The 15,540-nt window shown below is 43.0% G+C and overlaps 1 protein-coding gene across 2 annotated transcripts in view; it reads right to left on the reverse strand.

The window, feature by feature from the left end:
* MYLK (myosin light chain kinase) overlaps positions 1-15,540 on the reverse strand; it is a 440,102-nt gene that overhangs the window by 102,244 nt on the left and 322,318 nt on the right. For both annotated transcript variants that reach the window (XM_060262723.1, XM_060262722.1), the window contains one exon: positions 10,522-10,675. In XM_060262723.1, the coding sequence (XP_060118706.1) occupies positions 10,522-10,675 (154 nt within the window). The remainder of the gene's footprint in view (positions 1-10,521; positions 10,676-15,540) is intronic.

Below are 15,540 nucleotides of genomic sequence, written 5' to 3' on the forward strand. Positions count from 1 at the left end.
GGACAACCTCTGCCAGAGCTATGGCTAATCCAAGGCCATTCCAGCAGGTGCAAGTGGAAGAGTGGGGAATCAAACCCGGTTCTCCCAGATAAGAGTCCGCACACTTAACCACTACACCAAACGGCCATTAGCATTAAAGGCTAATGGCTGCAGGAACATATTGGTTACCCTTGATAAAATAAAAGCGGATAACCACAAGTACATTGCAGTTCACAGATTTTATCATTTCACGTCTACGAGGAACCCAACGGGCTCTATAGTGAAAATGGATTCCTAAGTATCTAAATCTTTTAATTGGTTTGATCCAGTTGCCTCTTATGTTCCATGTGGAGGATTTCCATGCTTTTCTGGAAATTTTCTGATAAATTTTTGATTTCTCAAAGTTCAAGGTCAATTTGTTTAGTTCACAGTAATCATAAAAGTGTAAGAACAGCCATTTCATGCCAATTCACAAAAGAGAAAGTAACACTGCATCATCTGCATGTGAAAGAAGTGGAACAAGAGTCAACCCAAGTCTGGGGCTGTGGCCATCTATGTCCTCCAAAAAAAGGAGCCAGATCACTTGAGAGCCAGTTTGGTGTAGTGGTTAAGTGCGCAAACTCCTATCTGGGAGAACCGAGTTTGATTCCCCACTCCTCCACTTGCAGCTGCTGGAATGTCCTTGGATCAGCCACAGCTCTCACAGAAGTTGTCCTTGAAAGGGCAGCTGCTGTAAGATCTCTCTCAGCCCCACCCACCTTCACAGGGTGTCTGTTGTGGGCGGGGGAGAGGTAAAAGAGATTGTGACTCTCAGATTCAGAGTATAGGGTGAGATATCCAATATCATCATCTTCTTCTTCTAAGGGGCTAGGATGCAGCCTTGTTTCACCCCAGTATTTATTGGGATTTTAGGGGTTAGATCTCCTTCACATGAAAATCTAACCTGACAGATAGTATGCTGGTGTAGCTTTTTAATCAGAAACAACAGTCTTTTATCGATCCCAGAATCCATGACCTTCTTGCAATGGAATCAAAGGCACCCTTAAGATCTAAGAAGGCCACAGACAGTTTGAAGTCCTTCTCTTTCTTATATTTGTTCAAAAGGTGGCTTCACACTATACAGTGATCTATAGTTGATTTTCCATGACAGAATCCAACTTGTTCTGGGCCCAAAATTTGCTGCTCTGACATACATTTTCTCAATTTGTTTGCGAGATGTCCTGCATATAATTTTCCCACAATAGATAAAAGAGTAATGGGTCTATAATCAGGGCTTTTTTAAAAAGCAGGAACACAGTTCCGGCTGGCTTGGCATCAGGGGGAGAGGCCTAATATGCAAATGAGTTCATGCTGAGCTTTTTCTACAAAACCCTGTGCGAAACAATGGTGATGTCAGGGTGTGTGGCCTAATATGCAAATTAGTTCCCTGCTGGGCTTTTTCTACAATAAAACCCCTGTCTATAATTTGGAAATTGGCAATTTTCTTTTTAAAATATTGGAACCAATGAACACATGAACATATACGAACATATGAAGCTGCCTTATACTGAATCAGACCCTCTGTCCATCTAAGTCAGTATTGTCTACTCAGACTGGCAGCAGCTCTCCAGTGTCTCAAGTTGAGGTTTTTCATGTCTTTTTTAGTTGGAGATGCCGGGGATTGAACCTGGGACCTTCTGCTTACCAAGCAGATGCTCAACCACTGAGTCACCATCCCTTCCCTCCAATTACCAATTAGCCACCGTCCCTCCCCTTATGGTCGAGGACCTGCCTACCTGAGGGTCCATCTCTCCCCATATGAACCCCAGAGAGCACTGAGGTCAGCAGGGAAGAACCAACTGACTATCCCTGGGCTGAAGGAGGCAAAACTACAGAACGCCTGTATACAAGCCTTCTCTATTGCAGCACCACACCTATGGAACCAGCTCCCGGAAGAAGTGCGGGCTTTGCGGAGCCTTGAACAGTTCCGCAGGGCCTGCAAGACCATCATTTTTAGGATGGCCTTTGCCTGACTAAACGCTTGATGGATTTGCCTTAAATGAGATCCGCCATCATATCGTATCTGCTGATGGAATAGCACCAGAAATATTTAATGTGTAATTTTAAACTGGAATGTTTTTAAGGTTAAATGCTGTTTTTAATACCTATTGTATAATTTATTGTATTGATATGTTGTTAGCCGCCCTGAGCCTGCCTCGGCGGGGAGGGCGGGATATAAATAAAACGTTATTATTATTATTATTATTACCAAGCAGATGCTCTTCTACTGAGCCACCATTCCTCCAATATCGCATTCATCCAAGTATTAGGCATTAGACCTTTGATTCTGTTGCAAGTGAATTACTTTGGAAGAAAGTCATGGATTCTGGGATAGATAAAAGACTGTCTTGACTATTTCAGTAAACAGGGTGGCTAGAAAGGGAGCCCACCAGTCTGGAAATATCTTCAACATTTCAGGAGGTATTGTGTCAGGCCCAGAAGCCTTCCCAGGTTTGAGGTTCTCAGTAAGGGCTTCTATCACTCAGCCTGTACCAGAGTCCATTCAGGACAATCAGCCAGATTGAGAGGTTTCCACTCTTATTGAAGACTGTTAAGAAATAGTCATGCCGATTATTTGCAGAAATTAAAGCCACTTTCTTATCCAATGAGTCTGAGACCAAAGCCCCAAATTTGTGTCATTTTTTAATTGTGGCCTGCAGTAGATCCCAACGTTTTTGATTTAATTGAGACTTTAACTCAAAATATGCCACTGGTGGTTTTGGTAAGTTCATTTCTTTATACTGCTGATACATGGCACATACTTGGGCCTTCATTTCAAGACATTCATTATAAAACCACCCTGGTGTACCTGCCCCTTAGGAGCTTGTTGTTGCACTGATTGAACCCTAAGAGCATCTACGAGCTGAATCATAATTTTATCAAAAAGGTGGATTAGCTCTGAGACTTGAGATGGCTTTCTTGACAGTGCCACACATTCTGCTAAGAGCTGAAGAATTCTGCTATCATACAAGCTGCTTTACACAACCAAACAATTCTGGGAATCCTATCTATTGCGCTCTCAGATTCATCCTTTACTGAATTCTGACTTTCTGGGGAGCTAAAAATCAGTATCAGGGGGAAATGACAGCTTTCTGCATGCCCCCCCCTTTTAAATGACCTCATCTGACAGAGAAATCAGCATATAGTCTATCACACTACACCCTTGTCTAGTGACACAGGTAAATTCCTCCAGGTACTGGGTTCCATGCTCTTTAACTTGTTCATAAATGATTTAGAGTTGGGAGTGAGCAGTGAAGTGGCCAAGTTTGCGGATGACACTAAATTGTTCAGGGTGGTGAGAACCAGAGAGGATTGTGAGGAACTCCAAAGGGATCTGTTGAGGCTGGGTGAGTGGGCGTCAGCGTGGCAGATGCGGTTCAATGTGGCCAAGTGCAAAGTAATGCACATTGGGGCCAAGAATCCCAGCCACAAATACAAGTTGATGGGGTGTGAACTGGCAGAGACTGACCAAGAGAGAGATCTTGGGGTCGTGGTAGATAACTCACTGAAAATGTCAAGACAGTGTGCGTTTGCAATAAAAAAGGCCAACGCCATGCTGGGAATTATTAGGAAAGGAATTGAAAACAAATCAGCCAGTATCATAATGCCCCTGTATAAATCGATGGTGCGGTCTCATTTGGAGTATTGTGTGCAGTTCTGGTCACCGCACCTCAAAAAGGATATTATAGCATTGGAGAAAGTCCAGAGAAGGGCAACTAGAATGATTAAAGGGCTGGAGCACTTTCCCTATGAAGAAAGGTTGAAACGCTTGGGACTCTTTAGCTTGGAGAAACGTCGACTGCGGGGTGACATGATAGAGGTTTACAAGATAATGAATGGGATGGAGAAAGTAGAGAAAGAAGTACTTCTCTCCCTTCCTCACAATACAAGAACTCGTGGGCATTCGATGAAATTGCTGAGCAGACAGGTTAAAACGGATAAAAGGAAGTACTTCTTCACCCAAAGGGTGATTAACATGTGGAATTCACTGCCACAGGAGGTGGTGGCGGCCACAAGTATAGCCACCTTCAAGAAGGGTTTAGATAAAAATATGGAGCACAGGTCCATCAGTGGCTATTAGCCACAGTGTATGTGGGTATATAAATTTTTTTGCCACTGTGTGACACAGAGTGTTGGACTTGATGGGCCGTTGGCCTGATCCAACATGGCTTCTCTAAAAAGCCATGACAAGAAGAACCATTCAGTATTATCAAATTGAACCCAACACACAAAAGGGCGAAACAGATACCAGCATCATTAATTCAGGCATCCTTAGAAAAATCTGCACATAGACATACAAGTAGGCAGAGCCTCCTCAGGGTCTAAACCTAAGCTACTTGCCAGATCTGATCCAATCTGACCCACTCTCGCATTGAAATCACCAGCTATCACAATGTCCAAAGTTGGAAATTTCTGTTCAAGGTCCTCAAGGGAATCTGAAATAGAGTCCCAGTAATCAGTCAAACTTGAGCCAGATGGTCACAGTCCTTGAGAGGTAACACCTCTAAATCAGATCTACATGAGCAGATTCAGCTTTATAGCACCCAAGGCAGGTAGATATATTAGCTAAAAGGGAAAAAATCCTATACCCCTCTATATTGATCCCATATTGAAAGAAACCGCCAAACTCTGGGTGGAAGAGCATTTATTCCATCCTGCTATAAGAACATAGGAGAAGCCATGTTGGATCAGGCCAATGACCCATTCAGTCCAACACTTTGTCACACAGTGGACAAAAAACCAAAACAAAACCCAGGTGCCATCAGGTCGATCAATGGAGCCAGGACACTAGAAGCCCTCCCACTGTTCCCCTCTCCCCAAGCATAAAGAATATAGAGCATCACTACCCCAGACAGAGAGTTCCAACAATAAGCTGTGCTAATAGCCATTGATGGACCTCTGCTCCATATGTTTATCCAATCCCCTCTTGAAGCTGTCTATGCTTGTAGCTGCAACAACCTCCTGTGGCAGTGAATTCCTTGTGTTAATTACCCTTTTATCTGTTCTAACTTGATTGCTCAGCAATTTCATTGAGTGTCCAAGAGTTCTTGTATTGTGAGAAAGGGAGAAAAGTACTTCTTTCTCTACCTTCTCTATCCCATGCATAATCTTGTAAACCTCTATCATGTCACCCCTCAGTTGATGTTTCTCCAAGCTAAAGAGCCCCCAGTGGTTTAACCTTTCTTTATAAGGAAAGTGTTAATCAGTCTAGTTGCCCTTTTCTGGACTTTTCCCAAAGCTATAATATTTTTTGTGCCGTGTGGTGACTAAAATTGTACACAGTACTCCAAATGAGGCCACACCATTGATTTATACAGGGGGATTATGATACTGGCTGATTTGTTTTCAATTCCCTTCTTTATAATTCCCAGCCTGGCGTTCCACTTCACTGCTTACTCCCAACTCCAAATCATTAATGAACAAATTAAAAAGCATCGAACTCAGTGCTGAGCCCTGCAGTACCCCACCTCTTACCACCCTCCACTGCGAAAATTGCCTATTTATACTCACTCTCTGCTTCCTATTAATTAGCCAGTTTTTGATCCACAAAAGGACTTGTCCTTTTACCCCATGACACTTGAGTTTACTTAGGAGCCTTTGATGAGAAACTTTATCAAAAGCTTTCTAGAAGTCAAGGTAAACAACATCTATTGGGTCCCCTTTGTCCACATGTTTGTTCACCCCCTCAAAGAACTCTAACAGGCTAGTGAGAAAAAAGCTTTCCATACAGAACCCATGCTGAGTCTTCCTCAATAACTTTTGTTCATCGATGTGCCTACTAATCCTCAGTTTCCACCAACTTCCCTGGTATTGAAGCCAGACTGATTGGCCTGTATTTTCCTGGATCTCCTCTGGAACCCTTTTTAAAGATGGGGGTGACATTAGCTACCTTCCAGTCCTTAGGAATGGAGGCAGATTTTAATGAAAGATTAGATATTTTTGTCAGGAGATCCACAATTTCACATTTGAGTTCTTTCAGAACTCTTGAATGTATGCCATCTGGGCCTGGTGACTTATCAGTTTTTAAATTGTCTATCAGTTGTAGGACCTCCTCTCTCGTCACCTCAGTCTTACTCAGGTCTTTCAACACCCCTCCCGTAATCAGTGGTTCTGGAGTGGGCAAACATTTCTCATCTTCCACAGTGAAGACAGAGGCAAAAAAATGCATTCAGCTTCTCAGCCATTTCCCTATCATCCTTCAGTAATCCTTTGACCCCTTGGTCATCCAAGAGCCCCACTGCCTCCCTGGCTGGTTTCCTGCTTCTGATGTATTTGAAGAATTTTTTATTGTTGGTCTTTATGTTTTTTGCAATATGCTCCTCATAGCCCCTTTTTGACTGCCTGATTGCACACAGCTTGTGTTCCCTTTTATTAACCTCACTCGGATTAGCTTCCCACCACTTAAAGCAACCTTTTACAGCTTCCATTACTTTGTTTGTTAACCATGCCCTTTTCTATACCTTTTTGTGCCTTTCCTAACTTGCGGTATACATTTTATCTGACCTTCTAGGATTGTAGTTTTAAATAGTCTCCAAGCTTCCCCAAGGGGTTTGGTCCTATTAACCTTTCCTTTCAGTTTCCTCTTCACATGCCTCCTCATCTCAGAGAAGTTACCTGTTTTAAAGTTAAAAGGGGTTGCGTTGGTCTTTTTTGATAATTCCCTATTTATACAAATGGTGAAATCAACAACATTATAGTCACTGCTCCCAAGCGGTGCAATCGCGTTTACATTTACAGGTGTTGGGCATTACTTAGGACCAAGTCCAGGATTGCCTCTCCCCTGATAGGTTCTGTGACCATCTGCTCCATAACACAGTCATTGAAGAGTATCTAGAAACTCAATCTCTTTCTCCCGACCTGAACACATATTGACCCAATAAATGTGTGGGTAGTTAAAACACCTATTACAACACAGTTTTTATGTCTAGCCACTATTTTTAATTCTGTCATCATTTTATAACCATCTTCTATCTTTTGATCTGATGAGTGATAACAAACTCCCAGAGTTAAGCTTTCTTTTGGGCCCAGTATTTTGACCCAAAGCATTTTTAGAAACAAATCTAATTCTCTTACCTTCTCAATCTTACTGGACTGTACACCCTCCCTGATATACAGTGGGTATTTTCCCCCAACACTAAGCATTCTAATTCAATTTTACCTCGAACATTTCTAGCATTTGCATATCAACATCTATAATCTCCCAGGCAAATTAGGCCCGCAACCTTCCTCCTTTTGCCTCGAGACTCACCATCCTAACAACATTATGTTTTTTCTCTTACGGGGTAACAGTGTGTGTGTGTGTGTAGAGGGATATTTCAATTAGTGAAACCATTCTAGGGTTGTAGCCCATGAAGCTCTTATTTAAAGAAAAAGAGAATTCTGGAAGTATTCACTCTCAAATCTCCCACAGTCATGTTTGTTCTTGTTTGTTATCCTGTGGGGACTCACCAATAATTTTATTTATTTGCTTGCATGTGTATGTATGTATACATGCTCAAAAACATTCATTTAACTATATTTTATATATCTTACTTCATCGCTGCACTCTCTGGAAAAGTTTGAAGGCAGTTTGCCAGTGGGGAAAAATGTAATAATAATATATCGCAGAAAAAGTAAATAAAATCAGCATGAATCATCATTAAAAGCTTGTTAAGTCCAACCTCTTCTATTGTAATAACAGCTACAGGGTAGCAACTAAAGAGGTCTGGAAACATCCCATGGAAACAATATCTTAAAGCAGGGATTCCCTAATAAATGTAATTCTGTTTTCGGATATAACAATGTTATGTAACAACCAGAGATGCTAAATCAAGGTTTGAACTTTCTGCACCTTTCAGTCCACCAGACTAATTCCAGATCATTATAATTTTACCCAACATACACAGGCTCTAAGATACCTATGTGCAGCTTTTGTGATGCTAATTTTCAAATTAAAATCAACTGGGGTTTATTTACATCCCAGCAGAGACCAAAAAAAAAAATCCTTAAAATAACCCACATTTGTGACTCTTTTCCAGAACCAGTTTTCCATTGCCAAGAGCAAGACAACATCCAAAGATTGAATACTAAAACTCAATATACAGGATTCTTTGTTTAAGTAAAACAAAAGCAGCTTTTTCTGACAGAGAACGCAGCTCATCAAAGCTTATTCCTATAATAGCTATCTTCTTCTCTATAGATGTCAACCAAGAGGACTGATGAAACTCCGTTAAGACTAAAGAAACAAGACAGTTGGAATAAGCAGTGGTTTTAAAATGCAATTTTAACCAGAATTTAAACGTTATTAACCTCACTCTAGTCTCTAACAGTCTTTGGTTGGTTTCAAGACACATTGCAGCACAGGAAAAACACACTGGAAGGCCTAAGGTTTTCCGAAGGAAGATAGACTGAATCTTTTCTATTTCCATATTAATAGCACCAATCCAGATTGGTACTCCATAGAGCATTTTAGCACACAGTTTGTGATTAAAAACTTGTAGGGCTGCTGGGACATATTGGTTGCCCACAGAGTAATAAAACCGGGTAATCACTAATATGTCATTATTCATAGATTTCATCACTCCCTTTTTATGAGCAGCTCATCTAGAGGTACAGTGTGTGAGTTTCAGTGGTAGAGCACTCCTAAGTATCTAAAGGTTTTAACTTGCTTGATGTGATACCCCCTTATAGTCCATTTAGACAGTTTCCACAATTTCCCAAAGACAATGATTTTGGACTTCTGGAAATGTAGGGTCAATGAATTTAATTCGCAATAGTCCATAAAATGATAAAGTAACCTTTTCAGACCTATACATGAGAGGGAAAGTAGAACTGCATAGCTGTGCCTCTGGTAGATGCTCTCCTCTGAGATTAGGGATTCCTCCTATAAGGGTGATAGCAACATACTTTTTCTCCCTTAGTGATCCAGGTACCCGCTGGCTTATACGTTAGCACGTTTCAATGCGCTGCCCTCCGCAGTACTTCATGGGAGGTTTCTGAAGATCCCTTACATGCAGAGGCTACGTGATTGTGGAAGAAAGGAAGTAGAAAATATTGAGCCTGTTCTTCTGTATTGTGATTATTGCTCTGATATTTGTGTTAAGTATTTAGATCAGTTGTTAGTGGATTTAATAGGCCAATCTGATAACTATACATTTTTCTTCTTTCCTCAAAAAACACTGTAACAATTTAAATGGTGGCAATTTTCTTGTTTCTGGCTTCAAAAAGGCGTGATTTCCTTTAATTGTATTAAGTACTCCTTAATACAGTACTCCTGTATACTTCTTAGTATACAATGACATTAAAGGTGAACATCTGAATACTGAAAACATCTCAAAACATCTGAATGTTTTGAGAATGCTGGATACTCAAAACGTCTTTAAAATATCAGGACAGTACAATCTTATACAAATCAACTCCAGTCTAATTCCATTAAAATCTATGGATTTAAACGGGAGTAACTACATAGGATCACTCTGTAAATCTAACAGCCACTTGAAGACCTTATTATTGACCATTCGGCAGAATCTTATTTATTTAAATTACTAACTGATGCTTGATCAAATCAATATGGGTGTAGATGTCTTCTAGAAATTATTGGGGAATGGCTTTAATTTTTGCTATGTGTAATTACTTGAGCAAAAACTGCCACTCCTATTTACTTTAATAAGCAATGTATGATGTAGCTTAAGTATATTGACTTGAGCAACACTTCTGATGGCAATATGAATATGTTGAACGGGTTACCTACTCTTATCTGTGATACAGCTGCTCTTCTAGAAAGCATTGTCAAGGATAGGGCCCCAAAGGTCAAGGATAGGGCCCCAGAATCACTGCCTGCTGGCAAGCAAGGGGAAGCTCTTACCCCATGTGAGTTGGGCAGAAGCCACCACTGCCACCGGAAGCCAGATAGCTGAGCCTCAAACAGGGCATGCGGAAGTGACAACGGGGGCTCCTCCTTGGAAACACGGGGCTGCGGGCTGTTTGGGTCTCGGGTAGCTGCTCCTGTTGCCCACTGCCTAAGATAATCCCTGCTCAGGCTTCTTAGTGAAGCTCATGCTTATTTTTTATTTGTTAATTATTATTTGAGTAGCAGTTTAGGTTTCTGCAAGTGCATGTACGTTGGATGATCTTGTCAGATCTCAGAAACTAAACAGAGTTGGCCCTGGTTAGTTCTTGGATGGGAAACCACCAGGAAGCCCAAGGTTGCTATGGCAAGCCACCTCTGTTTGTCTCCTACCTTGAAAACCCTACAGGATTGTCATAAATTGGCTGCAACCTTATGGCACTTCCTACTACCAACAACCTGAATCCTGACTCACTTGATCCAAATTCACTTTTGTTCACAGAAACATGGAAGACTGATTGTCTTTCTCTGAAAGGAATCATTAAACCTGGCCAAGCTTTCACTGAACCTCCAAGAATCTCTGTCCTCTATGCTTGCCTGTTCTTTCAGAGATTGCCCAGTACAATGAGAATGTGGTACCTTTGCAACAATAATAAACTCTGATCTAATGTACTTACCTACAATGGTAAGGTTAACCTGGGCTTGTCTGCTGCCCTGTTTGTTTTCCACCACCAATGTGTAACATCCGCAGTGTTCCTGCTTTGTGGAGGTAATGGTTAGCTTACTGCTGTTCTCAGCATTCTCTATTTTGATGTGCTCATTCTCTTGGATCTGTCAAATTCAAGGGGAGAGAACAAGACAGGCATTCTGAAAAATATGAAGTTAACCAGGAGTTTTAATACAGAACAGACAAAAATTAGGTCATGATGTGCTGACCGGTCTCTCTTGCCCTTACAGTTATCTTAAAATCCTCCCCCCACCAGCTCTTATGACCACTTCTGGCACCCTGGATCTCCAGTCAATAAACTGTCATCTCACTACATGATGGTTCTCTGGTTATTAAGGATTATCACATTAAGGAACTTCTTAAAATGATTGCTTTTATTTACCTGATCTGTTCAAGATTTGGGATTGTGATAGAACATACCTTCTACAGAAATGAAGCTTCCTAAATTAAGACTGACTAGTTGTTTATCACAGAATCATCTTTATAATTAAGAAAAACAAAATTTCTTTTTCAAATCAGGCACAGAAAGAATTGACATTAACTAACATTTGCAGACCTGCTTATTTAAACCTTGCATTGATGATGACCTGAGTTGTCTCCTTAATTTTGTAAACTTTTCCAAATACAATAGATATGATTTTTGTTATAGTTGTGAGAAGTGTCTGTCTGATCTCAAGATGTTATTTCCACGTTCTTTATAGGGCTGCCAAGTCCCTCTGCTGCTGTGGTGGGAGATTCCTCTCTTGCATGCTTTGTGCATGCGGTGCAATTACATGACCTGGAAGTGACGTCATCGCGCTGGGCATGTCATGCCAGGGATGTGCTAAGATTTGCAGGAAAAACTCTATGATATCGTAAGAGTTTTTACCGCAGATCCTAGAGCATCCCTGAAGCAATGTGCCCTGTGTGATGATGTCATTTCTGGGTGGCATCATCATGCAGGGTGTCATGAGACCTGACGAGGAGGAGCTAGAAGGGTTAACAGACCTGGAAAAGTTGCCAGCCAGTTCCTCAGCTGAACAAACAGCAGCTGGCCCATCAATCACTCTCCAGGCACCAGTGTCAGCTGTTGACAATCAATCTCCTCCAAGCTCTCCTCCTCCCATCTCAAGAGTTCGAAGCAGGCTCCGGAAAGAACTTTCAGAGTGAAGACATGAGGCACGCTGATGCTTCAGATCTCTCAGCCCTGAGTTCTAGCAGAGTCACTGCCACCCAGGGAGCAGGCTGATTGAGACTTCCATATAGCTCCCACCCAGGACCTGGTAACCTTGAAGAAGCAACAAGTCTATTCTCTGGCTTGCATCCATGCTCCTTCTTGATTCCTGATCCTGACCAGCTTGATTTCCTTGGCAACCTGACCTTTTGGCTTTTAGACATTGGCTTCTGATTGCGGAAGCAGAAGGTCCCAGGTTCAATCCCTGGCATCTCCAAAAAAGGGTCCAGGCAAATAGGTGTGAAAAACCTCAGCTTGAGACCCTGGAGAGCCGCTGCCAGTCTGAGAAGACAATACTGACTTTGATGGACCAAAGGTCTGATTCAGTATAAGGCAGCTTCATATGTTCATATATGTTCATTCAGGAAAATTTGAAATGAACTAAAGAAACTTACAAGACTCACTTTGATAAGAATCATGCACCTGTGGGGGACCTGAAGGTGGCGACTCCGTATATGTGTCAACAAAAAACTTGCTGTGGATGCAGTCTTCAAAAAAACTTGGCTATAAATACTTGGGATCTTTTCATATAAAAAGGGTGATTAACAAAGTGACTGTAGAGCTAGAGCTCCCTAAAGCTTTTTGTAACGTCCATGCAATTTTTCATTGTAGTCTATTCAAGTGAGATCCTGGAAGCAGTTTCTGGCACCCTCGACTCAAAGCTCCAGCTCCGGTGATAATGGGGAGTCAATCTCATCATGAAGTCAAAGAAATTCTGGACTCCAAAGTCAAAAGGGGGGCTTTATACTACTTAATTAAATGACTGCATTTCCCACCCTTGCACAATGAATGGGTGAAATCTCATGTCAACACACCTCGTTAATGTGACAATTCCATAAAAAGCACCCTGAGAAACCTGGGGGGGGGGGGGGTTGCATCTTAAGGGGGACAAAATGTCAAGGGGCCTTGCCATGAATATTGTTAGTCTCTGTATTTGCTGTAACTCTTCTGAGAATTTTGGGGGGAGTTAGGCTCTGCTGTGCTTTGCTTGCTTTTCTTTTGTCTGTAACATATAAAGTAATCATTCTACCCTGGCGGGGACGCTCATGTCTGGACTTCAAGGACATGCTATCTTCTCCTCAGAGACTGTCCTGCCACCTGTTAACACACAATGAGGAGCTGGGTGAGAAACTGTTACCTTTGCTTTGTGTGGGCTTTTTGTTTTGAATTCTGGCGTGTTCATAACAGCCTGGGAGAGGGCATATAGATCTGGCTCCAATAGCAACAGCCAGATCTGACACAGAGAGTCAGACTGCTGTGATGTGTCTATTAATAAAAGAAGGCCTTTTCTGAACACCAGGCAAAGGCCTGCTGATTGAGGACTGCTCAGGAGCTGACACAGGGGAGCTGATCTTTGGAGATCAGTTGTAAAAGCGGGCAGTCCCCAGGCCCCACCTGGAGGCTGGCAACCCTGCTTCAGGCCTTGTTTATTCATTACAATAAAATAAGGTTTACAACCCAGATCCCCGAGAACTGGCAATAGCTCTGATGTTTCCTGTTAAGATCATCAGGTTACCCAAACTTTTTCTGAGACAGGTACAAACTAGCTTTTCCCCACACACGTGTCTATCCCATGTCTTCAATCTCATGAGTCAAGAAAGAAGGGGAAAAAATTAAAGACAAATCATGTTATAGAAATGATCTTGCAGCCCAGGCCAATGAATCCTGGGCTCTGTAAAGTCTAACCATAGCCCATATTTGATCCTTGGCCCAAGGCCTTCAGCTTTACTGTTTCAAATGGGAAAACACCACATTAAGTGTTGTTCTGTAACCCCCCGAGTCCCAAGGGCCCATTTCAAATTCTAGAGTATTGTTCACAAATTCAAAATGTAAATCCAATTTATTTAAATAGAAAAGAACACAACTGTGAAAAAAAAAAAACTTTCCCAAAGCTATCAATACTGGTCCATTAACCAGTGTTCCCAGATCAGACTCCTACTCAATCTCCTTGTAGGAAGTGCAGACAAGAAGGCCTGGATCCAGCAGGAGCAAGGGTTGCCAAGTCCAATTCAAGAAATATCTGGGGACTTTGGGGGGGGGGGGGGGAGCCAGGAGACACTGGGGCAGAGCCAGGAGCAAGGGTGTGACAAGCATAATTGAACTCCAAGGGAGTTCTGGCCATCATTTAAAGGGACAGCACACCTTTTAGAATGCCTTCCTTCCATAGAAAATAATGAAGGATAGGGGCACCTTCTTTTGGGGCTCATAGAATTGGACCCCTTGGTCCAATCTTTTTGAAACTTGGGAGGTATTTTGGGGAGAGGCACTAGATGCTATACTGAAAATTTGGCGCCTCTACCTCAAAAAACAGCCCCCCAGAGCCCCTGACACCCGCGGATCAATTCCCCATCATTCCCTATGGGAATCGTTCCTGGAGGTGCATAATGGCTATGGAGGTGGAGCTTCCCCCGCCGGCCAGCTGGCTGGGGGAGGGGGGAAGCCTGTAAAACCAGGGGATCCCCCGCTGGGACCTGGGGATTGGGAAGCCTAGCAGGAACAGGCTTTGCCTTTCAGAGGGCCATGTCTCTATAATAATCCCTTGTCTTTTCACTTAGCCCAGTCCTGCTTTATACCATTCTCTCCTAGTCATAGTGGCACTTTCAAAAGAATGCCCCATGAGCCTTTGCTAAATATGCAAACTGACACAAACTTATGTACACATCAGCTATCTGCTTGTCTGGCCTGACCTAAGGCCTATCTGAGTATCTGCAGTCTACTAATCAGGCCTAGGCCCAAAACGGTTTTTCCAGTACAGGTTTACAGTTCTACATGAAGCAGCAATTGAACTTGCAATGGAGGCACTTATGTTTTCCATCATAAACACTAAGTATGAATGGCAGACATATATTCTAATAGCGTGTTGGGGAGGGACGGTGGCTCAGTTAGGGTTCCCAAGTCCAATTCAAGAAATATCTGGGGACTTTGGGGGTGAAGCCAGGAGACTTTGGGGGTGGAGCCAGGAGACATTGGGGCGGAGCCAGGAACAAGAGTGTGACAAGCATAATTGAACTCCAAGGGAGTTCTGGCCATCACATTTAAAGGGACAGCACACCTTTTTAAATGTCTTCCTTCCATAGGAAATAATGAAGGATAAGGGCACCTTCTTTTGGGGCTCATAGAATTGGACCCCCTGGTCCAATCGTTTTGAAATTTGGGGGATACTTTGGGGAGAGGCACTAGATACTATATTGAAAATTTGGTGCCTCTACCTCAATAAACAGCTCCCCCAGAGCCCCCGAAACCTCCAGATCAATTCCCCATTATACCCTATGAGAAGACGTTTCACTCTCCACCCCCCCTCCCCCTCCCCCCCGCCCCCCCCCGTTTCTGGCAAATCTGATGCAGGGGAAAGAACTCACTCACCTCCAGAGGTGCAAAGGCACATGGTCCTTTGGGGGCGTGGCTGGGCTCCCCTCCCTTCACCGGCCAGCTGACTGGGGGCGGGAAGCAGCCTGAGAAAACGGAAGAGCTCTGGCTGCTGCAATCGGGGCTGGGTGGGAAGGGCTTCCGTTCTCCCCCTCCCCCCCCGCTTTCCCTTTTATGGCCAGCGGGGGGAGGAGGCTCCAAATCGGGGGTCTCCAGGCCTAGCGGGGGATTTGGGAACCCTAGGCTCAGTGGTAGAGCATCTGCTTGGGAAGCAGGAGGTCCCAGGTTCAAACCCCAGGCAAATATGTGTGAAAAACCTCAGCTTGAGACCCTGGAGAGCCGCTGCCAGTCTGAGAAGACAATACTGACTTTGATGGACCAAGGGTCTGA

The sequence above is a fragment of the Heteronotia binoei genome, chromosome 21 (assembly GCF_032191835.1).
Source record: "Heteronotia binoei isolate CCM8104 ecotype False Entrance Well chromosome 21, APGP_CSIRO_Hbin_v1, whole genome shotgun sequence".
Taxonomy (NCBI): domain Eukaryota; kingdom Metazoa; phylum Chordata; class Lepidosauria; order Squamata; family Gekkonidae; genus Heteronotia; species Heteronotia binoei.